At 36.8% G+C, this 27,430-nt stretch overlaps 1 protein-coding gene and 1 long non-coding RNA gene across 5 annotated transcripts in view; one reads left to right on the forward strand and one right to left on the reverse strand.

The window, feature by feature from the left end:
* The window catches only part of PCLO (piccolo presynaptic cytomatrix protein), a 397,103-nt gene extending 375,005 nt beyond the window's left edge, over positions 1–22,098 (reverse strand). The window contains 3 exon segments of the mRNA XM_087445431.1: positions 13,719–14,114; positions 14,117–15,485; positions 21,572–22,098. Coding sequence (XP_087301557.1) covers positions 13,719–14,114; positions 14,117–15,485; positions 21,572–21,825 — 2,019 coding nt within the window. The 5' untranslated portion in view covers positions 21,826–22,098.
* LOC147918167 (uncharacterized) overlaps positions 21,823–27,430 on the forward strand; it is a 50,033-nt gene continuing 44,425 nt past the window's right edge. For 2 of the 4 annotated variants that reach the window (XR_015555647.1, XR_015555640.1), the window contains exons 1-2: positions 21,823–22,653; positions 23,986–24,133. This is a non-coding gene — a long non-coding RNA (uncharacterized LOC147918167). Of the gene's footprint in view, positions 22,654–23,985; positions 27,427–27,430 lie in introns of those variants that run through there. The other 2 variants (XR_015555630.1, XR_015555632.1) reach the window with 2 other exon arrangements.

A 27,430-nucleotide genomic window follows, 5' to 3' on the forward strand; every position in this document is an offset into this window, starting at 1 on the left:
GAAAAACAGCCATCTTTTGCTTTCCTCACCTATAGCTCACCTACCTACAGAAAGTGCCTAAATGGAATTCAAGGACTGGAGACACAATTGTTTAATAAGCTACTGTAATTCAATTAACTCTACGGAAAGGAATGAAAGAAAAGCATCAAGTTGTTTGTTCAGTCTTCTGACTTAATATGCTACATAAACGAGGGTAAGAGAGTGGTCAGACAGGATATCTGTTCATTCTGAGGTCACCGTGTATTCTAATATAGTTCTGCATATAATTACTAAAACACACCTCCCTGCTTAATCCAATCCCTGGGTTCCCTTTTGTTGAGCCTTTGTTATGTATCAGAGCTATGAAATATAGTAATACAACCTGGCTAAGGCTCTGCTGGATAATCATAAATGTCTTATTTAGATGTTTCAAGAGGTACCACTTGAAGGTTTAATTGTAAACTTCATACAGAGTTTCCATTAATGGTGCCACTTTCAAAAAAGTATCAAAACTATTGATTATTAAAACATTATATTCTAATTTTTAAGTGTGTCTTCAATAATAATTCCAGATAATGAACTTGATATATCTAAGCAATGAGGTGAGTTAGCAAATGTTGGGTTCCAGAATTAAAGCACATTCCTGCTCAGAACTATTATTAATCTATTTAGCTTCAAAACAGAACGCAAGCCTCTCAAAAAAAAAAAATGTCCAGAAGGCATAATGACTAACACCCACCCTTCAATGTGCTCCAAACTGGAAATTTTAAACACAAAATCTACATGAGATTTATAATGGAATCTCTGCTCAACAACTACAGCATAGTATTTAGAATAATGGAACATCAAAAGAACAAACATAATGTTAAGAATGTATATTTGCTGGTGTTCATACCATTCACATTAACTGTTAAATAAATTTTCTTCAGTCATATTTTCATCCTGTCCTTGTACAATAAAATCTGTTGAGTTCTTACTTCTTGGTGCATCACAACTAAACTTTTCTGCAAACCATGATGTCTAAATGCACCACTTACTCCATCAAGGCAGTCTTATTCTCTCATACCTGAGTCATGATTCACAGTCCAATCTGTACTCCCATATACCTAAATGCTACCTTTACAGTCTGCATTGAATTTCCTCCTTTACCACTAAATATTCCATCATCCATTAAGGTCTGCCCTTCTCAACTATTACTACTATACTTGGAACCACAGCATTTAGACTCCAATAGAGTGCTTTAAATTTTTTTCCAATTATTTCCCCTCCTCTCCTCACACAGACTCTTAAAAAGGAGTGACCACTTCTCATGATTACTCTTTCTTCCGTATTGGATACCAAGTAAATTTTAGATATAATTTAATAATGAGTTATTCTAAACTTTTTTCCATTTCTCATCATCTTCAAATATTTATTGAATATATTATTTATATATTATTATATTATATTACTTATATTATTTCAAATGTCATAGAAAATATAATTATATAATGTATATTAGATAACAATATAATGTATAATATCATAAAGAGGAAACCAAGCTTAAGTCTGATAACAGATTACGTTTTCCGCTCTTCAAGGATTGCCCACACCGCATGACCTCCTCCACAGAGGCAGTTCCTCGCTGACAGCAGTCTGGCTGCAGATGGCTCACTGTTGCTGACATCATTAGCTATGCATATTAATGCACAATTTATTTTAGTTAAAAATTAGACGCTAGCATTCCTCAAAACTGTGATGACATGCTCAGCAACTTGGTGAAACAGTTTTGTTTAAAACAATCCATCCAGAAGTTGGATGGATACTTTCTCTCTGAAACTGTGTGGATTACAATTTCTGCTGCATAATTCAGCAACTATTAACAAATCTTGTTAGATGTACACTAAACATGCACTTTTTCCTTCATTAAAGCATACTAATGTTCACCAAATGCTAGCAATAACATCTGTAAATCCTCACAAAATGATAAAAGCATATTTTAACATGTTTGTCAGTGTAGTCCAAAACAAGAAAACTGGCACCTTCACCAAAGCACAATTTACAAAATAATTACAGTATACAGACATGAAAATATATTTGTACTCTATTACAGTTACACAAAAAGAGGAGGATCGATAATCAGTAAACTGAACTGACTTACATTATACATTAACACTTCTGAACTGTCTCTCATGGCAAATTCCAATTTTTATACCTCAAATGATTAATATACACTTTGAGCTATCACACAATTTTGTAGCTTGTGATCCCATAGTTCCAATTATGCAGTGTTTATGCAATTATTTGAACAGCTTGTTGAACTGTCTTCTTATTCATTTAAAAATGAAAAAATAAATTACATTAGTGAAAAGAATCAAAGATCTCATAAACTTTGTGAACTCATTATCCATGCTGAAAGCTACATATCTTTAATTCAATCAGACGTTCACTGGAATTAAGACAATCACTTGTACATTGACTTGGAAAAGAAAAAAATACTTTTTAAAACAATATATGAAATGCTTAAAGTATATTAAAGCCTCTGTAAAAAGACAAGGTTTCATAAGGGATTTTAGCCTCTTTTAGCTTTCTGTGAAGGAAACCCCTTATAACTTGTAATTTATTCAAATTCTATATAGTTGTATGTATGCACATTTTCAAGAATGTATTTAAAGAAAATCTGATTTTAAAATTACAGTTAATCAGATTTACATTATTTTCAGGTTTTTTTATGGATCCTATCCATATTTTTCATTATCATCTATTTCCTTCTGACCATTTTTTAATCCTTCCTTTGTCAGGTTAAAAAATACACAGATCTACACATTAAATTTTTCACAGCAAACACAATTAAAGAATTCCTAATCACATGTTCACATAATGAAACCTGTCATTGACTTCTTCTAATTGTTTTACTTAAATAGAAATCTGTTACGAAGAGTTGTTTTATCAATTCTACTGAAAATTCTGACATTACTGAACGAATGATAGAAATGTCACATTTCTGTTAATTCTTTATCAATTGATTAAAAAATTATTTATTTTTGATTAGAGAGAAAAAAGAATAGAAAAGATGGTTTATTGTTTTATATTCAGGTGAGACAAGATCTCATCTAAATGAACTTTACTAAATTCTATTTTACAAACAAGATTCTACCTTCATTTGCTAAATTATTGACTCTCCTTCTAGACTCTGAGTTCTATTCTTGACAGTGAGCAGTCAAAGTTATCGGCTTCATCCTCTGCATTTTCAAATTCTAACAGAGTGGCTGGCTCAGAGGAGGAGCTTACAGATTTCTTAAAGAACAGAAAACTACTCAGCAATATAAGACTCTGGTTTGAGCAGGAGTGAATAGGACAGTATAAAATCAGTGCTCTTGGACCTCATTTTTACACTAAATTCCACAGATAAACTCCTGCCAAGAAGGTTAATTTCTTTTTAACTTTAAAAATATGAGAAAATTCTCACTCACACACACACACACTCTTCCTGTAACCTAGAAATTTAGGAAATGATCTACTTAAAGACAATGTGGTATCATTAAAAAAAGAGGCTGGGGCCGGCCCAGTGGTGTAGTAGTTAAGTTTGCCTGCACCACTTCGGCGGCCTAGGGTCGGCAGGTTCAGATCAGGAGCACGGACCTATGCACCGCTTATCAAGCGATGCTGTGGCAGGCGTCCCACATATAAAGTAAAGGAAGATGGGCATAAATGTTAGCCCATGGCCAGTCTTCCTCAGCAAAAAGAGGAGGATTGGCAACTGATGTTAGCTCAGGGCTAATCTTCCTCACCAAAAAAAAAAAAAAAAAGATGCTCAATTTTGGGTCAGCAGATCTAGCTTCTTGTATGGGTTCCATTGTTAAGTAATTCTGTGACCTTGCAAGTCACTTAAATTCTTTTTTAATAATTTTATTTTTATTTATTTATTTTTTTCCCCCAAAGCCCCAGTAGATAGTTGTATGTCATAGCTGCATGTCCTTCTAGTTGCTGTATGTGGCATGGCCGGAGAAGCAGTGAGTTGGTACGCGCCCGGGATCCGAACCCGGGCCGCCAGCAGCGGAGCACGTGCACTCAATCGCCAAGCCACGGGGCCAGCCCCTCACTTAAATTCTTAACCTTAGTTTTCTCATCAACAAATGGAGTTAACAATGATGGCACTATCCCTACTCCCCTATTAGAATTTTTACAAAGATTAATAATAATAATAAATATCTATTCGTTTCTATTTCAAAGTACTTCCACTTATATTGTCAAATGTGATTTTTACTTTACGAACAGTCTCATATCATAAATAAGGAAACTAAATGCTCAGAAAAATAAAATGACCTGACCAAATCAAACAACAAGCAAGTAGCTGAGCTAGGGTTCATACAAACATCACCCAAGTCTAAAATCCCATATTCTTTCCACTTTTCCAAAGGGCCATCTGATGACTAATTCATAAAGAAACATTGCAGATTTCAAATTGCTTTAGAGTGTAATTCTGATTTTCTTCACCTCTTTACTCATCTTTAAAATGTGGATACCACCTTATTAAAAGAGCATTAAATGACAAAATGCATATAAAATGCCCAGTGCACAGTCTGAAATGCACGGGTGTTCAAACTACAATCTCTCCTTCCTGTGACAAAAGACCAATCTCCTTTCTTACTGAAGTAAGAAAAAGGCAAAAAACACTGTAGTGAAGCTGTTGCTTTTTCATCAAAGGTAACTAGAACTACTTTTAAGTGAATTCACAGGAATAGTAGCAAGAGTGTGCACGTGTGAGGGGCAGAGCTAAGACTACAACTCAGATCTTTTAATGCCTTACTGATGCATTTGATATTGGTATTACCTTAAGGAAAATAAATATAAACTTCTAATAGATTATGTGCATCTTTGTCTTCAATGTAATACCTTTGAAATATTTGTAAGTAAGAGCCCATTTTTTTCTAAGCTAATTAAGACATGGAATAGGGGAGAGTGTTAGATATATGTGTTTCCTCAAGGGATGGGAACAATGAGCAAGTTAACCCATCACTGTATTAAGTTTACTGAACTGATCCAATAAATGATTTTGTTAAGTATCTGCTTTCACAGCAGAACATCTGTTCTTACCAAGCTATACAGATCATCACACCAGTTGCAACAATGCGTAACAACAGGCTTAGTAGATATTATAAACGCTGGATATGCAGAAAGGCACCTGAAACATCTAGTCATTTAAAAGCTGAAAGTGAAAAAAAGGCTTTGGTTCTAATGATTAAACTTACAGGTAGAGCATGACGAGTATATATTTATTTTATATAGGGAACATCCTAGTCATGAGGAAAATGTTGCAAATTAGACCTCATCGAAAATGAAAGCTAAAGAAATATGATATTTGTAAATATATATAAGGAATATTGATTTTTAAATGGTTAATTATTTCTATTCCTTTAAATTCATTAGAATACTTTAAATAAAGATAAATTAATTTTTTTACAGTCAGGGTATTCTTGTTTTAAATACTATGAATGATTCCATAGGGATTATCAGAGAATAGCAAAAAAACCAATATCCTTTATCTTCTAAAAACCTTATGTTTAGAATCAAGGGATTTTATTTTTCTTTATTGGATTCATATAAAAATGGTGCCAGTTAAAGCACACATGGCTGTGACAAGCAAAGAATCTATTTAAAAACTGACCAAACTTGGCATTACAGACATAAGGCATTTCAAACCATCATTGTTATTTAGAACCAAAAATTCTTGACATTTCACCAAGTAGAATGCCAAGGCTGAAGATGTAAAAATTAAAAATCTAAATACTTTATCCATCTCTTCACATAATTGTTTAACCAGTCTTTTGATGAATGTGAATTTTTTAAATTACTCAAGTGTTTATAAATTATAACATGAATTTACATGGTTAAAAAAATAGTACAAAAAGTTATGACATTAAAAGTAAAAGTATACCACCAAGCCTTAGTCTTCAGAATCAATGTGTGTTAATTTTTGTTTTGAGTGTTATTTCTGGTTGCCAATATAACATCAAATAATAAGTTTTGATTTATAAATTTAAAATATTATGTATTTTCACCTTACTATAAAAGCTACATTTTTTGAAAAGACAAACCTATATTAGCATCCATTTTAGGATGTTTTAAGCAATACCCAAGAAATTATATTTGATGTATCAGTTATATATTTCAATACACAATAAAATAATAAATTTTGGAGTTTAATTTGTGTAGCACCAATATCATCTCTTATTCCACCACTGTCATGCAATCACATTTTGGAAAACACTGATTTAATGTCTTTCTAGTTTTCTTCATTTCTGTGGTATAGTCAGCTACTCCATCCCATTCTTTTTATTCTCTATTTTAATAGAGGAACTCCTATAATAATTGTGATATCTCTCTCACACATACATACATATATGAAAGAGATATATACACACACACACACATACATACACATTTATACACGTATACATGTACAGATAGATAGAGTCGCAATGACTTGTATGCACTCTTTCATATGTGAAAAAATTCTCAAGCTGTTTTCACATTCTCTAGATATCTTGCCTGGTTACAGAATTCATCTTATCACCACCTCTAGAAATTTAAAGAAATTGCTTCCTATCTGCTATCTTCTGTGTTACTAATGAGTGTTACAGCTGCCTGATTTCTCATCTTTTTGTAGACGATATTGTTTTTCTCTGCGGAAATGTTTCAAGTTTTCTCCCTATCCTAAGAAATCTAATATTTCACCAGGCTGTATCTATCAGCCATTTTATTAATCTTGTTTGGTCATTGGTGTGCCTGTACAACCTGAAGACTTTCATCTTTCTTTAGCTCAGAGAAATGTTCTTCTAGAGCTTGCCTCCATAGTCTTGATTCTTTCTTTCTGGAACTCCTATTAGAGCTCTTGGATATAATCTCCAAAATTTTTAATATTTCTCTTAGCTCCCCAGAGCTCCCAGAGTCCCAAGGGAGCCCCAGAGTTATAGATAACCACCCCCACAAAATGTCTACAACTCCATGGGCAGGAGTCCAGAAAGAGTTCTCCACACTGGGAATAAATGCCCATTCCCAGCCTCCACATCACCACAGGAAGGAGTAAATAGGGGAATCTCAGAATTCTACACACTCTGAGGATGCATTCCCACCCTTTCTTTCCTTACTGCTCCCCAACCCCCAGCTTCAATTAGGATTAAACACATGAATTAGACCTTTAGTCACCACTAAAAATTCCAGATTCCCAAGTCATCAACTCTCAGACTCTAATCTCCCAGTGACAGAGTGAGGGAACCACACCACCCCATTCCCACCCCTCTCTTGATCCATGCTATAACCACCTTCTCCTACTTCATTTTTCTCCATAATGCTTATTACCATCTGTCACACTTTATGTTTTATTTATTTGTCTCTCTTACTAGAATGCAAGTTCCATGAAGGAAGAATTTTTGCCTATTTGGTTCACTCTTATATCTCCCAAGTCCAGAACAGTGCCTGAACCATAGTAGGTGCTCAGTAAGTAGCTGAATAATTTTTTTATTGTCTTTTAGCTCTATAATCTAGGAAAATTCTGGGTCTTTTTTTCCCAATCAACTGGGCCTGTTTTTATCTTCAACCAGCCCACTGAAATGTGAGTACAGTAATTATTGATGAAATATCCTCTTAAACACTTCTCAGGAATAATAAGAATTTTTATAAGTTTTTTTATGTTTACTGAATGAACTCTTCCCTATGAGGTCAGGTGTTTCTTCTTTTGTTTTGTTCTATTTTTCACTAGTTCATCTATGTCCTTCATGTGGTATTATTGCTAAAATGTCAAGTTAGTCTCTTCATCCATTCATTTATAGTGAATTTCTCCATTATTTAGTATAGGTAATCAACAGAGGTTTTTCTATATTTGTAGACAGTTCTGCTTCCCCATTAGTCTTCTGCTTTGAATGAGAAGATATAGGATGGCAGAGGGTCGATGTCCAAGGAAGGACAGCTTTACTAAGATGGTAACAGATTTAGTGCATTTGACTCGTGGTTGAGTAGTATTCTATTTGTTTATTTTCTCCTTCATATCACTGTGTTGTGGAAGAGGAGCATTACTTCTCCTAAGGTTCTTTTGAAGGCGCTAGTTTTCTCATGAAGGCCATTCCTCAGGCAGCTCATCCGTTCATCCGGATGAGCTGCTCAAGCCTGATGGGGAGAAAAATAAAGCCTGTCGCTACCCACTGTCTTCCAAGTGGAGATCAGGAAAGAGTCCACTTGTCCTATTCGTTCTACTGTAGTTTTTATTATTTGACCACTACCCACGAACCACTATTGCTTTCATATTTGTTGATTCCCAGCTTAGAGCTTTGCTGAGGTTCCCTCAGAAAGCCACTTTTACAGGGGTTTTTCCAGCTCTTCTTCTGTCACCTCCTTCCCATTTTCTTTCTATCTTCTAGGAATTCTTCAACATGCCAACTTATGCCATGGTGGTCTTTCCCATTTTCAGGAACTACTATACTTTCAACCTTTTAAAAAGTGGGACCTCTAGAGAGAGGAGATGAACACATGTGTGCTCAGTCCTCCTTTTTAGGAGGAACTGTGTTGCAGTCTTTGCTCAGAATTTGGGGTGATCAAAGACCTTTGTGCTAAAACAGCAAGCAACTAAAAAGAGAACATCCCCTTTTCTAAAACTTCTTTCAGTTTCTCCACCATCACGAATGTCTTACTGGTCTTCTTTCTGCATGGGTTCCAGCCTCCTCACATTTGGCACAGCTCTCCTCTTTTCTCACCAGCTCTTCTTAGCAGATTTTCCCCCCCTTGGTTTCTCTCACTAGAAATGGAAGAAGCAACAGGCCTATCCACCTAACAGAGGTGGCCAGTTAGGCCGTTTTGCCAATCTGAAGAATTTCAGTCATTTATTGTTTTGTTTTTTAATAAGCGGAGAGAGTTTATACGCAAGTCTAGGTGTGTTTGTTTCTTGGGATTTTTTAGCTCCTGAAAGATGGCCAGGTTTTTGTTAAATAAAATATCTGGTTTCAGCAAAGAGACTGGTTAATATAGGGGCCACAAAGACCAAAAATAATATGACCAAAAAAATGTCTAAATCTACTTTCATCACTAAAATTTGGTTCACTGTCAACATTCTGAAAAATGACAAATCATTTCATACATTACAAAATTTCATGAGAGCGAGGAGAATTATCAGACATTAGGGACAAGTCTTTAAATCTCTCCTGAAATCTATCTTGCCTAGGCTAACAATAAAAGACATAAAGTAAATCGACAAAAACAACAACAACAAATGCTTTTGTTACTAATTAGAAAGCAAATGTTGAGTTTCTCCGTCAGAAAACAAGCCCAAAGAGAGAACCTGTAATGTTGCGATTTATTCCATTAATGGACTGGCAAGAAGAGATACAGCTATAATCTCCTCTCGGCATCAAAGTCTAGGCTTAAAGCCAGTGGATTCTTAAGGTCTATTTGGAACAGCACACATCTTGACAGCCACCAGAGAGGACAGTTAATTTAAACGCCATCCTCTTCACACAGACATTTGGGCTGTCTAAGATGTGTGTGTGTGTGTCTGTGTGTGTGTGTGTCAGGCGGGCAGGGGTTGGGGAGAGCTGGCAAATTTAGTTAAGGAAGTAAAAGTTCCCTTCCCTAAAGCTTGTGTCTGAGTGTTGATACCTCTCCAGGTTTTTTTCCCCAGAACTTGGTAGTCATTTAAGAGCCAGGATGTCCGTAGGTAAATACAGTCATAACTCTGATGTGTGGTAAAAAAAATATCAGAGAAATTCTCCTAGGAGTGATACAAGAGACCAGTATTCTATTTTACCCATAGACTACAAAAGTAATAATATAAAGGGGCTGGCCCAGTGGCATAGTGGTTAAGTTCAGGCACTCTACTTCGGTGGCCCGGGATTCGCAGGTTTAGATCCTGGGTGCAGACCTACACACCGCTCATCAAGCCATGCTATGGCAGCATCTCATGTACAAAATAGAGGAAGATGGGCACAGATGTTAGCTCAGGGCTAATCTTCTTCACCAAAAAAAAAAAATAATAATATAGAGAGTTACTTACATATAAACATCAAACTTGAAAATAATAAATTCATATAAACTAAAATACTAAAGAAGTCCACCCTCTGTCCCTATCCTGCATGGAAAAACTGTTTGTTTACTCAATCTGAATATCTGAGTACAACTGACCCAGAGTGTTACATCCTCTTTGAAAACTGCAGAAAAGTTCACTTTCTCACAGATACATATAACAATTTAGAAGTGGTGAGTGTTTCCAAAATTTCACCTATCTTATCTCTTGAAACAGAAGCTCTCAGCCTCTATCCAGAGCTCTAACTTCCTACCTCTGGCCTCTGGATGACTCAGAAGTTTGAGGAACTGGCCATTTGTTGGACAAGATTAGGAAGATGCCTTCCTAGGGTTCAGAATTTAGAACTCACATTACATTTTTCCTTATGGGAAAAAAATGAAAGTTAAAATGAAACGTTACTATTAATACTGTAGATCAAATGGCTTTTGATTGCTACCTTAGAACTCAACAACTTATGATATTGTATCTACGTAGAAAACAAGTTGGGAGTAAATTTTAAAAGTCAAGTCTGTTTAAAATATTAAGGTTAATACATGTTGCATTATATTGCAACTTCAAAAGCACTTCATATATTTAAAAACATCTTCTCGGGGGCTGGCCAGGTGGCGTAGCAGTTAAGCATGTGCCCTCCGTTTCTGCGGCCCGGGTTCGCAGGTTTGGACCCCGGGCATGCACCTTGCACCATGCTGCAGCAGCACCCCACATAAAATAGGGGAAGATGGGCACAGATGTTAGCCCAGGGTCAATCTTCCTCAGCAAAAAGAGGAGGATTCGCATCAGATGTTAGCTCAGGGCTAAACTTTCTCACAAAAAAATAAATACCTTCTCACACAAATGTTCAGTTAATCCCCCTAACTACCCAATGTATTTGGTTGAGAACATATTATTTTCATTTTTTTCAAATAATGTCACTGTTACATAAAGTATAAATGGCTTGCCCAAGCTCAACTTATCAATAATGGGGATGATTTCCTTTATTGAGCTAGTGAGGCCCTCTACCTGACCCCACATTTCCAACTCCTTTCATGTGTGTCCAAATTCTTCACATTCGCAGCTCAAATACTTCTGTTTTCATGAAGATAGTTGTGACACCCCCCGGGTGACAGTGATGGTTTCTTCCTTTGACCTCATAGTTCTTTATCTCTCTTCCTACCATGAGTAAATGGATTTAGTTTGGGTTCTACTTGGTTACTTACTATCAGGGTGATCCTAACAAGTAAATTAACCATAGTAACCACCTGAACATCAGTTTTCTCGTTAGTATAATGGAGAAAACAGAATATATGCCTATAGAATTATTTGGAAATTTAATATTCACAAATAGGAAAGAACTATGTGAACTGTAAAGCCCTACACAAAGTTACTTTTCATATATATATATATATATATATATATATATATATATATATATATACACACACACATTTTTTTTTTCTTTCTTTCTTATATACAACTTTTATTTCCCCTATTTTCTGGTTGAAAAAAGACTCCCTATATAATGAATACTTGATTCTGTCACAGCACTCATTGGTGCTTCACAACCAGGCATTTGATACCAATTTGTCAACTGAATGATCGAATGTGTGACTATATTAATCAAGATAAGTTTCATAAAGGAGAACACTCATTGCTACCTGCTAAAGGTGGAAGGCCCAAATCTGACTTCGATTTCTCTCCAGTCTCATTGCTGATTTCTTCCCCACCACTTCAGCCAACCTAGATTTATCCCTGACTCCTAAATACACTCTGCTTTATTCTGGCTCTAGGTCTTGGACCAAATCATTACCCTCTTCATATCCGTTATTGGTTGAAATAGTATCCATTCTTATATACATAGCTCAAATGCTATTTTCTCCACAAAGCTTTTCTTAATCTCACCCACTAGAAATGACACTTCCTACTCTGAAGTCCACAATATTTGTTCATATCTCTCACAGCTCTTATCATTTGACCACATATTATATTTCCTCGTGCATGGATTATCTAACCTAGTATATTTTGATCATGTTAAGATCAGCATTGTTTTAGTTATCTTTATATCCTACCAAACATAGTAAAATGTCTTCCATAGAGTAGGCACTCAAACAATATACATGGCTTGAATGTCCAATTGCATCTTTCTGCCTTATAAATTGCCACAAAAACATGACAAACATTTTATAAAATGATCATCTACTGTTTAAAGTCATTATTATTGCACATTCCTATCAAGATAGTATACTGTCGGTAGAAACATATCTTTACTAAAATTTAAAAAACTACCAATATGCAAACTACATATAATCTGATTTCCTCCTTACCTTGAATGTATGTTCTTATTAATTGCAATTTTATCATTAAAGAATGGCTTATTTAAACAGCTAAGGTACTCGATATGACTTTTGGCTAAAAGAGTAAAAGATACTTTAGAAAACAACCAGAGGTTGACACATTTTAAATGTACATCATTTTCATCTTTCACTACATGAGAATCCAAACCAATGTAATAGCTACCAATAATCATCATTGTTGTTATTACCAAACATAGATTTTATTTATAACAAAGGTACACAAGTCTCCTCTCTCAGGGATATTTAAATCTCATAATCCTTCATTGCCTGCTGTTGGTTCCTTCCTGGGCTGTTCGCAGACATAATACACATACAGCCCACCAACAGCTGTCCACCAGATGGACCTTCCCATTGGGTAGGGGCTATCAGATTTCTTTTAAAAATATATTCTTTTAGACTCTAAGCCTCTTTAGTCTCACTTTATTTATATTACTATACCATTTTCACTGTATTATTTCCTAACTCCAGAGAATTTCTGAGTTTTTCTGCTGTCTTGTGCTTTCTGTCCCTTCTCCCCGAATGTCCCCAAATCTCTACCTATTAAAATGCTATTTTATTCGGGGCCTTTAAGTGCTGAGTTAACATTAACTGACTTGCTGAGAATTACTTTTGTACCCTCAATCAGAGTAAACAGCTTTGAACTCATTTTTGTCACTCACACGATCATTTGAACTCATATGATCTGATATGTCAGGAAGGCTTAGCCAGAGACATGGAGATAGAAACTGTGCTCCTTCTGAGAAGACACCCATCAGTGCTGAAGCTGCTAATGACTTCTTCTGTTTATGAACTGACTTATGCTGTTATCAATGACTCTCAACTAATGAGGGAAGCATGCCCTCACAGAGTATATCAAAATCACTGGCAGGAAAAGGGCCCGTGCAGTTTGAAAAAGTGTGTTCAATTTTATACTAAAATTGTATTTAGAATTTGAAAACATCATCTACTTTTTTCCCAGCACAAATATGATCCCAGTTAAGAGTATTATAATTTTGCTAGGGAGGAGCAAGAATTTAAAAGTTAAAGTAATATCAATGTTTACTAAATAATAAATAGTGTGGCGCTTACACATAGAGTACAGTGAGTAAATTCTCTGCATCTTTCAATCAACTCATATTTGCTTTATACGCCAAATATATCAGAAACTGTAGCAATATTTTGAGATTATTGGAGAAAATGTTTAAAAAAATTCTAATTTACAATTGGTAGAGAAGAAAAAGAAGGAAGGAAGGAGGGAAAGAAGGAAAGAACCAGAGAAAAACAATGTTACTCTAGCATATCAGCTATAAACTGAGCAACATTTGTAGAAGATGATGATATAGTTTAAGAGTATAGACACAGTGAATAAACGCACTCACCTCAGTTAAATGAGGATTGGGATTAAAACCACAGAGGCTACAGACAGTAGTTTGACACTCAGTGCATGTGTTAAAATTGGCCTTTTCCAGAACATGCAACAGAAGTTCAGTGGTATTGCAAAGAGGACAGATGGTTTTAGGGAGGCCTTGTACTGGAGCCTGTGCTGCAGAGGGAGAAGTCAGTGGCTGCAGAGGTTTTCCACCTCCTGTTTGGCTTACTGATTTTGCAGATTGCTGAGCTGAGAGCTTTACGGGGCCAGGCTGTTGAGGAGGGGGCTTCGCTGGGCCAGGCTGTTGAGGAGGGGGCTTCGCTGGGCCAGGCTGTTGAGGAGGGGTTTTAGCTGGGCCAGGCTGTTGAGGAGGGGGTTTAGCTGGGCCAGGCTGTTGAGGAGGGGGGTTCGCTGGGCCAGGCTGTTGAGGAGGGGTTTAGCTGGGCCAGGCTGTTGAGGAGGGGGTTTAGCTGGGCCAGGCTGTTGAGGAGGGGGCTTCGCTGGGCCAGGCTGTTGAGCTGGAGTCTTTCCTGGCCCAGGCTGTTGAAGAGGGGGCTTCGCTGGGCCAGGCTGTTGAGTTGGAGTCTTTCCTGGCCCAGGCTGTTGGGGAGGGGGCTTCGCTGGGCCAGGCTGTTGAGCTGGAGTCTTTCCTGGCCCAGGCTGTTGAGGAGGGGGCTTCACTGGGCCAGGCTGTTGAGGAGGGGGCTTTGCTGGGCCAGGCTGTTGAGCTGGAGTCTTTCCCTGCCCAGGCTGCTGAGCCAGAGGCTTTGCTGGCCCAACTTGCTGAGCTGGAGTCTTTGCAGGCCCAGGTGGCTGAGCTGGAGTCTTTGCAGGCCCAGGTGGCTGAGCTGCAGTCTTTGCAGGCCCAGGTGGCTGAGACGGAGGTTTCTCTGACCCAACCTGTTGAGCTTGAGGCTTTGCAGGCCCAGGTGGCTGAGCTGGAGACTGTGGCCCAGGCTGCAGAGCTGTAGGCTTTGTTGTCCCTGGTGGCTGGGCTGGGGGCTTTGCTGTTGGCTGTGGAGGTGAGGGCTTTGCAGGCCCAGGCTGTGCTGTGGAAAGTTTTTCAGGTCCAGGCTGCTGGGCGGGAGGTTTCCCAGGACTTGCTTGCTGAACAGTTGGTTTGGATGGACTTTGTACTGAGGGTTTAAGTGATTCTCCCCTCACTGCGTCTGACTGTTTACTCTGAGGCCTGGCTGCACCTCTTTGAAGTGGCAATTTGGCCTGGTCTGTCTGAGGAGCCTGGGTAATCCCCTGAATTGGCTTTCCTGTCCCTGGAGGTTGTGATTTAGTTTTTTCTGGTTGCTGAGAAGATACTGATTTTGGAGAGCCATCCTGCTGAAGTGGGGCCCTCACAGGTCCTTGCTGCTTAGGAACTGGCTTGGGTGACTGTTGTGATAGAGGCTTTACAATTCCTTCAGGTTTTCCTTGTTCCTTCTGAGCTATTTTTTGTTTCTTGGCAGTGTCTTCCTGGGATGCATCAGAGTCTGATATCAAATCAAAAGGATTGAATTTATTTACAACAGAGGAGACAGCACTTAAAGGGTTAACCTCTGAGAGGAAGCCAGGCATCATGCTAGATTTGTGCTCTTCCTTAAAATCAGTTCTGGACTTTGATTCTTTCAAGCTAATAGTGGAAGGACTCCTTCCAGGCAATTTCTGCTCTGACCTCAGAGTGTCTGTAGTTCTGCTTTTACTGAGACCAGGCTGAGCTGGACGCCCAGGGTCTGGCGGTTTTCCTGGTTGCTTTGGAGGATGACTACTATCCAACTCTTGTTTCCTAGAAGAGTGAAACAAAAAGAAGTGAAAATAATGGAAATTATCTCAACTTAAAATAATATTAAAAAGCTATTACTTTCTTGCATCCTGTAAATGATCATAAAACTTTTAATGTCTTGATTTCTTTCTTTACATGGGTAGAGACTTTCAACAAGGAGGTGAAGGGGGAAAAACAATATTTGCTACTATGAGGGATGAAAAATTAAGATATCTAGTTAGAAAGTACTTATAATAAAAATAATTTACATTTACATTTAATAGAACCTCACCATACTTAAATCCTAATTAAATATATTAACTCAATGCAACACCATGTCACAGTACACTCATGTTCACAAAGCATATCCTTTTTGATCAAAAGTTATGATCAAAGAATGTTAGTTTCGCAAATACCAGCAGCACTAAAAAGTAAAAATATTCACTTTAAAATGTGGGAGTTTGCTGCAACTATTTTTTTTTTTTACTTGATTATGAGAATTTACATTAGTTACATAAGGCATACAATGTGACAACAGGGGAGCTTCTAGTAAAGGAGATTACATGATGTCTTTCCAGGGACTCTGAGAAAGTTGATAATCTATTCAGTTTTTTTTTTTTTCCCCCCAAAGCCCCAGCGGATAGTTGTATGTCATAGCTGCACATCCCTCCAGTTGCTGTATGTGGGACTCGGCCTCAGGATGAACAGAGAAGTGGTGCCTCGATGCACACCCGGGATCCGAACCCGGGCCACCAGCATCGCAGCGCGCGCACTTAACCACCAAGCCACAGGGCCGGCCCAATCTATTCAGTTTTACTCTATTCTGTCTAAAAGGTAATATCCATTAAATATTATCCTTATTAAACCTCACAGAATGAGAATACCTACTGTGATTAATTAGAAATTTTTCAGAAATAATTCCATCTATCTTGTGAAAGAATAGTGTCATATCATTTAATTATTTTTCCAATAGCTAATTCTTAATCTGAGATATCTATGCAAAGTCACAATAGATGCCTAAAGCATCTTGAGATATAGCCTGGTATATGTATAGTAACAAGCTGATTGTGACCCCACTTTTGAAAAGGATTGTTACTTTCCTCAGAGGAAGAAAACACATAATGATCTCTTTACTTAATGTTTTCTACAACATTTACTATTGCCATTGTCAGATTATTAATAATATTATATTTTATTGATGATTTAAAAATGTAACAAGTAATTAATTTACAAGATTTCTTTTAATTCATAGACAAATATACAAGACAAATTTTTTAAAATAGTTTTGGAAACATGATCAATTTTAAATGACTATGGTCAAATAATTAAAATAGTTTTTTTTATATATATATTTTCAGCCAAAAATCAAGTACATTCATTTTTTAAATAAGCCATTCTTTACTGATAAAGTTGCAACTAATAAGAACACGTTGCATTAGAATTATGGAAAAAAATCAAATTATTAGTATTTTGTTTGATACATGTAGCTTTCTAATTTTGGAAAAGATTTATTTCCTTTTAATTAAAAGAAAAAAAGAGGAAAGAAACACAGCGATTCAGTAGCATTTAAAATATGAGATGATCACAATGAAGTTCTACAGGTTTTAATTTGTTTTGTCAAAATGTACCTGCTGATGAACCAGACCATAAATGTTTAATTTCAGATCATTCGGTATTCAATATGAATTAAGTTTTTGAAATTCCCCTAATGAAATAGAAATTTGAGTTTAGATCAAGATGTAAAGCATAGTAGAAAGAAACACAGAAGTATTACTTCTAAATAGCAAAGGGTCAGAGAGAAAAAAATCTATAATGACAATGTATGTGCAAAGTGATTTTCTAATAAAAGAGGAATAAATAGAATTCTTAGTTCTGGCAATTTCCTCCAATAAAAAAGTTACAAAAACTTTAGATATTACCATGTTTCTGAAGCCTTTACTTAAACAAGGAGCTAAAATTATTACTCTAATTAATTCCATCAGTTCTAAGATATCGTTTAAAATACATAGCTACCTATGTCCATTTGGGGAAAATAATTTTGAATGTTTCTTTATAGGTCTCCCTATGTGCTCCCCTCCATATGAAGGCAGAAGAGCCACAGAAAACATCCTAAAAAAGATTATTTTCAAAAACTTCCACTGTTCAGATCTTCACATTATTCTAGAAACGTTCCACATTCAATTAATGAAATCTACCACTCCTCTGAAGGGCACATGCTTAGGAAATATGTTATAGAAGTGACTATCCTCTAAGTAATTATTTAGGCATTTTATTAAATTGGCTCCCTTGTACACAGTCCTAGAAATCTATATTTAAACAGGGTACAAAAAAATCTATTCTTAATTTAACTAAATTGTCCTTTCTTGAAAATACTATTAAACTTAATCGTTGTTTTTGTGATATTATTTCACTAAAACCAACATATGTACAAAATAAAAAACAAACTTTGTGAATACCAAATATTTGTGATAACAACAACAAAATTTAAGCAAGCTGCTTGCATCAGAAATTATAATTGTGTGTACTTCCTACAAATATAAGTTTTATTATATTATAGAACCCCCTGTGAGAAAATACCTATATAGCTATAAAGACTGCCCTACTATTTAAACTTAGTTTTAGTTGCTATAATTACGTAAATAAATGCAAAACATGAAGATCTGGGAGTGAGGAAAAAAAAGACAATCATTAAGAAAAGATATAGGCTTAATACTGAACAAAAATATAAAGATGTCTTAGCTAACTGTGGTCTTTTGGTGAATTTTTGTTTGGTATAACAGTTGTTCTCTTAAAAAGGAAAATGACTAAAATGCAATCTGTGTCTGGTGTACTAGGCTGCAAACTCCTAGAGAGAGAGCTTGTTTCACTCATCTTGATATCACTAGAACCAAACCTAGTAACTAAGTAGATGAGCAATAATGTTTGATGAATGAATGAATAAATGAATGAATAACATTGAGTGAAGGAATGAATTAACATATCAGATTTTTGTTTTACTCTACATCAATGTTTCTTGAATTTGTTTCACTGCAAATTCTTCTACAGGCTTTCTGAGACATAAACAGAAACATTCCATATTCATTTTAGAACCTGAACTTGGCCTGTTGTTCTAGGAAGAAAAACAGTTGTGGAGATGTCTACCCAGCAGGGGAAGCCCAAAGGAATGCTAAAGAAAATCATCGATTCAGTCAGAATTCTTACAAAATATTCTTCTAATCACAACTGTTTTTCAGTAAAGCTCTTCTCATATGACATATCTGTAGTTGTAAATAGAATGAATAAAAATTTAATAAAATTGCATTTCTCTGGGTCTACAATGAATTAAAAATCAAAAATCCAAGAGCACTTCATTTGTAACCTGTAACTTCTAGCTTGTAACTAGTTATGTTTTATACAATCTCCCTTTTCATTTTACTATTGTCATCCCCAGATTAGAATTTTTTTCATAGGGTAGCAGAAAAAAATGTTTCAGCTACAAAGGAGATATACATGTATTCAAGTGTAAGAATGTAAAAGCGCTGGAATGCTAAAATATGTTTTTAAATGTAACAAAACAGGCAACGACACTTGACAGTGCTGAGTCATAAAATTTTGTAATATTAGAAACATAAGCAACTTTAGCAATATCTATTCATTTTTATACTGTAGAGGATACTAGGACTTAGAGAGGCTAAGAGATGAATTCAAGGTTATAAAACTAGTTAGTCAGAGAAATCTGGTGTCCTGACTCCTGGTGGGGGTGGGGAGCGGGCAGAATCTCCACTACATTGCACTGACTTCTTCATATGTAAAAGAATATAGATACATCAAAATAACTCATAATGATAAATAATTCACCATAAAACTTGTCTGTAGCCATCATTGCCAGTGCCAGTCACTGCTGATACTGATATTACTACTTTTTATATTTAGAGGGTTCCTTCAAATTAAAATTCAAACAAACACATCCCTGTCAATTTTTAATTGATCCTCACAACGACTCTTCAAGACAGGTAAGACAAGTATCACTTGCCTTATTTAGAGGCAAGGAAACTGAGGTACATATGGCTGAGGAGCACATATAACTTGCCACGAGTCAGTCAAAATTAATAGGATAAGAACCTAAGCCTGTGGGCTCTCAACTCTTATTTCTCAAAAAAAAATCAAACCCCACCATGTCTAATTCACAACACTTAACCTCTTAAAACTTCAGATAATTTAGATATACTTTCTTATATATATTTAAGTTAATGTATTTCTTAAAATTTAAATGATAAATCAAGTATTTCTTTGATTATTACAGAAGAGGATAATCACTTTCCAAAAATTGTATGCCTTTTACAGAAATCTTTCAGTAAAACATAAGCAGGTTGCAAAAATCAGAAAAGTATTATTCATATATATTTGGATGACACCTTCACCAATAACGTTTCAGCTACAAATTACCTATTAATAAGAATTCTATCATAACAAAATTATCAATGGACAGCTTTAAAAGTATGCTATCTGATACAAATACTGCATAAAACATCACAGTTTCATAGGCTGAAATAACATTTTTCAGCCACCGTAGGAACAGAAGAAAAGTTAGGAATTTAGAAATCAAAGCTCACACTTTTCTTGGTATCTGTAACCAGCATTCTAAACCTGTTGCTTGTGCCTCTTAGGAAAAATTGCAGAAGAGCTGGCATACATTTCTAAAAGGCTAATAAAAGTATTGTACCTGGTTATTATCCTATGAAAATCTAGTATATGAACATTCAAAATTTTTTCCAAGTCAAGTGTTTGTCAGTAGAGAAAAACAGTACATATCTTAAGCTGTACTACTTAAGGTAATGGATAAGAAAAGCTTTATGCCAAAGAAATAGCCCAATATATTACTAGTTTAAAAACAAAAAATAACATATTCAATGTAAAGGAGTTAGTTTTTACTAGCAGTGGTAGTTTCATTTTAAGGAAATAAGAGTTTTTACTTGATAGATTTTAGGCATTTAAGATTTTAGGCATTTAAGAATCTACACCTATATATCCAGATCTTTCGTATTTCCTATTTCGCAAATGAAAACTGTAGGTTTCCTCTCAGTTATCCCTCTTTTTTATTCCTCTCAGTTATAAAAATCAAAAAGCAGGAATGGTTTCAGGACCCTGGACAGGGAACTGTTCTCTAAGGGAGGGTGCAAAGTTAAGGGTTTGTTTATAATAATAAAGGCAGGGCAGGCACAGTGATTACACCCTCTTAGTACTCTAATTAGAAAACAACTAATTTATTAGGATGAAGGAAAATGGAGAGCTAGAAAGGGAAACGAATATGTTAATATTACAGATTTAGCTCTTAACTGCCTGTGCAAGTTGTCATTTATTTGCTTTGTCTTTAAAAGTATGTATTGGAAACTATTTTAAGATAACACAAATTCACACGTTATTTCATAAACTGTAAGATACTTTTGCACGTAAACGGGAAGTGGTTTAAAAAAATAACATATGCTAATTCAGAAATACCTGTACAGCACCTGCTCTGCCGTGACCAAACCATCTGCTTAAGGCCACAATATATTTTAGGGTCCCTCATTGAATATAAAAGGTGTATTCATCAGGTAGAATACCTTCTACCTAAATAACTCCAATTCTCCTCTAGGGGTAGGGTGAGAAGGAAGGACAAATCACCTCTGGGAGAATTAAAGGTATTGTTAGAGAAATTTAGACATCATTCACGGAGAAAAAGACCCCAAATGACTGAGCACGTTTAAACAGAGACAGGCAAACACACAGCTCTATCCATTTCCCAACACGTCCGTTTTGTATTAATGGAAGACTTCTAGATTAGTAAAACACTGGAGGGCGTCTCTCCACGCCATCCTAGAGGAAAAGGGTTCCAAAAGGCCAAAAATCAAATCCTAAAATCACAGTTCCAAGAATGCAACCCTTGAGTATCCCACTAGAAACTCTACAATGCATCACTTGTATTCTGCTCATTAGAAGGCTTATGATCTCTTTATCGCCACCCCATTAGAGAGAATAAAATGAACGGAGGCGACATATATGTACTGCTGTGCTGGCACATACGGGCTGGCACATATGTGCACGGGAAGCTGTACATATACGCCCGGACATATACATCATGCTGTGCGTGCCTGTGCATGGAAGACGGCTCCGCAGCGGCCGGGGGAACGCTTTCCTTGGGCAGCCCCTGCGCCCTTGACATGACAGCGGCGATCTGTCTCCTCTCCTCTTCGCTTAGCTGGCTCAGATCCGCCTCCATGCCGGCCGGGATCACGGTGTGCAAGGGGCTCCCCGCCCCGCCAGCCCCTCCTCCGGCGGCCGCCGCCGCCGCCGCCGCCAGCCCTTCCGGGAGCCCTTCCCCTTCCAAGCTCGCCTCGTTGCCCATGGCTCAGGGAGACTCGGGGCCGCCGCGCTCCCTCCTTGCGCTGCGTCCCCGTCGGAAAGCCCGCGGCCCGAGGAGCACCCAGAGCCGGGGTCCGCCGCGGGGCGTGCAGGCGGCGGAGTCCCTGGGCTCGGACCGGGCACCGCTGCCCAGAACGCCAGGCGGGGATTAGTTCAGCTCGCAGGTGACGCCCGCAGCCGGTGCTTCCTCCATGTTGGACAACGCCAGGCAAAACCTTTGCAGAAGACAACTCCCCAACGCCACCTCAGCGCCCCGAGCCGGGGAGAAGCAGATCTGAGCGGTGCCAGCCGGGCGCCGCCCGCCCCTCCCACCGCGCCCCGCCTCCTCGCCCGCGCCCTCGCAGTGCGCATGCCCCTCTCGGAACAGGTGATGTTCGCGCCCGCGCCCATGCCGCTCTGCGTCTCTCCGTATCCTTCTTCATTCTCAGCACCAATTTAAAGGGGCCCGGCGAGAGTACAGCTGAAAACCGAGACGAAGCAGCCGACGTTTTTTTCAGGCGTATTTCAGGTTAAGGATGCCTTAACCTGAGTTTTAGCGGACTACATTCAACGGGGGGCCAGGAGGGGCTGAAGGGGAAGTGTCTGCTTCCAGCTTTGACTCATGGGATTTGTAGTTTAAATTTTATTTTATTTTTTTTTAGGGAGGGTTTTAAAAGATCCTAGGAATGGGTTCAGGTAACTGAAGATGAACAGGAGAAACCTCTGATACCTATGGCACAAATTTCCCAGAAGGAGCTAAAACTGGCACCTTTCGTTTAGAACTTTCCCAGAACAATTAGATTAAAACCCTACATGAGACATCAGTAAGCAGGTAAGGTTTTTGAATGCTTATCACTGTATTGTTCCCTAAAGGGACTGCACAAAAGTAAAGGATTATGGTAAATTGTGGATGGGATACTGTAGTAAGATCCAGATTGTAGAATATTAAAATGTTATAGTAGTGTGAAATTTTGAAAATATGAATTCAATCCCTTTTTTGTACAAATGTGGACAAAACCCAAAAAGGTAAATTAAATTGTATAGAGTCACACAGCTGGTTAGCAGCAGACATATAATTAATAACCACTTTTTAGACCCCCTCCTCACCCACCCCCAACACACACACTTTTCTTGCTATTACATTTCTTAGAAGGGAGTGTTTTAGCTCAGCACTGGATCTGCAGCCCCGTTTTTGCTACCTACCTTTCCTAACGAAATGGACTTAATGCTCCAACTGTTGATGTTAAAGAAAATCAAAAAGTAACAACTGGGAACGTATGAATAAATTACAGAGAAATGAGTAAGTTGCTTAGAAAGTAAGTTTCCAACTCTTTGCAATAATCATTATAATAGTTTGATATTGTACATTCCACTTGTGTCAAAACTAAAAAATGGTACAGTTATAACAATTTGTGACTACATTACTGCTTTTAAAGATGGCTAGTCATCAGATGAAGTATCCTTACTTGTTGAGTTCCTGCAAAAACTTTGCATAAACTTTGATTCTCTCATAATATATTGAGATGAGACTTTCAAAGTTAACACTGGAGGAGTCATTCGTTTAAATAGAGAAGAGAATGCTCTCACTTTATACAAACAAATCAAGCTGAGGTAACCTGATGTTCTGATGGCCCCATTTGGAGGCAAATACACTACCATCACACATTTTAGAAATGTGTTGCTTCAAAAAGGAAGAAAATAAGGTATACAATCTTGAATCATAATGCCTTCTCTGACAAAATGAGTAACTACTCCATGGCCCAGGCTGCCCTAAGAATCAGTAACATTCTAGATGGAGATGAGGAAGGAGAAAATTCACATGCTGGCAATTTTCTCATAATATGCTCAAGTTTTGTGGGAATAAAGTATATTTGATGTATTCACATCCACAAACCACAATCTTAAAAAACTGGTAAGATGAATACCCTTTCAAACTCTAGTCTCAGAATAATGATTATACTGGGAAAATAAATTGTTAACTCCATATTCTCTTCCATTGTAGATGGAAAGGAGCCTGTGAAGTAATAAGAAAGAAATAAGAAGTGATAATTAGTACGCAAAGTAATATTGATAGGCTAAACAAAAAGTAATAATTTATAAGATGGGAATATTATAGCCCATTGAGCAAACTCGTGCATTTACCTTCTTCCCTCCTCTCTCCCAGGAGCAAATATCATCAGAAAACAGAAAAATGGGATATATGGTGTGAAGAGTAAATGGACTGTGAAAACAAGAGATCTGATGGTGACACTTGGGAAGCATTTTGGTTGTTGACTTTCTTAAATAACTTTGCTTTTGGGACCTATATAACTGTGAGTTTCCAATAACATTTCTTTTTTCAGTCTTCCGTTTGGGCTTACAGTTGCTTGTTCTTGGGAGGTGTTTCTGATCTAAAGAGAAACGCTAGAGCAAAGTCCAGGTGCATTCCTCGTGTACGAATTCTCAGAATTCTAAAGGTACAAAGATTAGAAGTTAAATGCTATAGATAACTTACGGAGTTTCTCTTTGCTTACCTAGAAAAATAGCATAATTAGTTTCCTTCTGCAAATTAACTGTTGGTGCTATACTCAAAATCTTTGTTGCTCCTTGTTCATTATATAGTTACTTTAATGATTATTTATAGTCGTGCATCGCTTAACGATGGGGATGCATTCAGAGAAATGCATTGTTAGGCGATTTTGGTTGTTGTGCAAACATCATAGAGTGTACTTACACAAACCTGGATGGTATAGCCTACTACACCCCTAGGCTATGTGGTACTAATCTTATGGAAACACCATTGTATATGCTGTGCCTCATTCACCTAAACATCGTTATGTTTCAAATACATGACTGTATTTGAACTTAGATTTAATTTAATAAGCTGATAGTTCAGCTCCGATTCACTCAGCCTGATTGGTGAGTCATGAAATGAATCAATTACTGAAAACCTCCACTGTTATATACCATTATGTCTTTCTAAAGTGACTTAACTCCAGAAAACCAGATCTTTACCTTTTGTTTAATTCTTGTCTCAGTTTCCCGGGTAGTTTCTATGTTAGTAGATTAGAACCAATCTAAATGGGATAGTTAACAACTAAACATGACTAGATAATGATTCCTTGGAATTGGGTGGCCCAGTCTACCCGTGTCCTTGCAGATACCACTCAAGCCGGGATGAACTCAAATAGACCACCTGTGCACTGTCACATGTGCAATATTGAATAAATTATGGACTTTGCACAAATTGAAGTTAGAATAGTCTTCATCAAATATAGAAAAATGTAATCTCACTAGTTTTTAAAAACATACAGTTAAATAATCTTCATGTAAATTTAGCCTATTTAATTAAAAATAATAGCATGTATTTATTGAACTCTTTTTAGTAAGCAATAATCTGATTACTGGATTATTTTTTAATTGCCCCTATTAAAGCCATTAAAATAATGCTAGTGAGTGTTTTGTAAAATAGGCCCTTTCATAAGCTAAATTTGAGAGTAAATAGATTCAACCTTTCTGGAAAATAATTTGGCAATATTTATCAAAAGCCTTAAAAAGATTCATAATCTGTGATACACTTCTGGAAATCGGTCCTAAAGAGGTCGAGTTGCAAAAAATGGTTTTGTGAACAAAAAAGTTCACTGCAGTATTATTTATAATAGCAATAAATTAAAACAGTCATATTGCCTCAGTATAGAAGAAAGGAGAAGTAAAACCTGGTACAATTAGATGATAGTATTTTATGAGGCTATTTATTTAAAATAATGCTTTTAAAGTCTTCATTATAACATGGGAAAAATTTCACAAAGTATACATGGGGTAAATTTTCATAAAGTTATGTGATCATAAATGTGCAAAAAAATGAAACCCCTAAAATGCATAGGAAAAAACAAGAAACAAATCAAACAAATAAACCAACCAAAAAAACCCATATATATTTAATGGCAGGACCATAGGTAATCTTACTTTTTCTTTATAATTTTCTTTATTTTCCAAAGTAAATTTGTAGTTGTTTTTTATGGTGTAAGAGTACCAGTAATTATTACTAATCATTTTTTAAAAACAACAAAAATAACACAGCCTGTTAAGCTAGGGAATCAAGTTGCTGACAAATGCCTCTGAAGAAGCTGAAAAAAATGATGTGGTCAATAGCATGACAGTGATTTTATGTGATGTGATGAATAGTAAAACTCAAACTATTCTTATACTTTCTATATTTAAAAGTCCATGCATTTTAGTGTATGTGTGGATGTATATATTCATGTTTGTATAAATATAGACAATATGACATAATTTTTATATAGGCACATATCTTTTTTTTTAATGTTCCTTCTCTAATAGAAGGTAAGCGAGGATTGTGTTAATTTAATGGAATAAGAACCTCCAGTGGCTTACGGTCCAGCTCCATTTTTTGCTGTGGCTGAGCTGCTTCTCAATTGCTGCTCTCAGCCATTTTTGTTAGCTCTGCTTTAAAATGAGATTTGCAGCTAGAGGGAAGGCCATTCAAGTGAGATTACAGTTGATTATGAATTGGCTTCTCAATTTTGAGGGAAAAAACATCAGAAATGTTTTAGAGAAAAGTTTGACAAATTTATTTTTGAATTATGACATCTGGAATGTCAGCCAGTTTCTTTCCCTTGATTCTTATTCCAAAGTAAATCTGTAATGTAAAATAAAGGAGAAAGTTGCTTGTATTTAAAATATGTTTCTATAGACATAGGATGTATACAACATTAAGAATAAAATTTCTATTTCAGTTTATAATATAAGTTTGTAAATTGAAAATTACTAATAAGTCACGAGGTTGTAACTTAGATGATTCAGCATTATTTATTCACCCATTTTAAAAATAGGCTTTAGAATTCCAAACCTACTCTTTGGAAAATGGGGACATGTGTGCATGTCTTATTCTTTTTTTTTTTTTAAAGATTTTAACTTTGCAGAATCTCTTTTTTTGTTTATTTCTTTGTGAGGGAGATCAGCCCTGAGCTAACATCCATGCTAATCCTCCTCTTTTTGCTGAGGAAGACCGGCTCTGCACTAACATCTATTGCCAATCCTCCTCCTTTTTTTTTTTTTTCCTTCCCCAAAGCCCCAGTAGATAGTTGTATGTCATAGTTGCACATCCTTCTAGTTACTGTATGTGGGACGGGGCCTCAGCATGGCTGGACGAGCAGTGCCTCGGTGCGCGCCCAGGATCCGAACCCCAGGCCACTAGCAGCGGAGCACACGCACTTAACCGCTAAGCCACCGGGCCAGCCCACGTGTCTTATTCTTGATGGTGTTTTGGTTGATGATGCCGGACTTTAAATCCTAGCCCTGCCTATTTGGGTTAGTAAGTCATTGATTTTTCAGAACTTGAGGTTCCTCAACTGTAAAAACGGAGAAAATAATATACTACCTCTCAGGGTTCTTGTGATAATTAAATGAAAAGAAGAAGTGAATGCACTTGTACCCTGGGAAACAGACTAGCACAGCTGTGGTACGTTGTCACAATGCTGGTCCTCACTGACTCGTACCTCCCTGTGTCCACTACCCTTTCCAGTGGGACTGCCCACTCCCCATGAGGAGGTTGGGTCTGTTTCCTCACTCCTTAACTGAAACTGAATCTCTGCCTTATTTTTACCAAA

The sequence above is a fragment of the Ceratotherium simum genome, chromosome 1 (genome assembly GCF_057802395.1).
Source record: "Ceratotherium simum simum isolate JZ-2026a chromosome 1, ASM5780239v1, whole genome shotgun sequence".
NCBI lineage: Eukaryota > Metazoa > Chordata > Mammalia > Perissodactyla > Rhinocerotidae > Ceratotherium > Ceratotherium simum.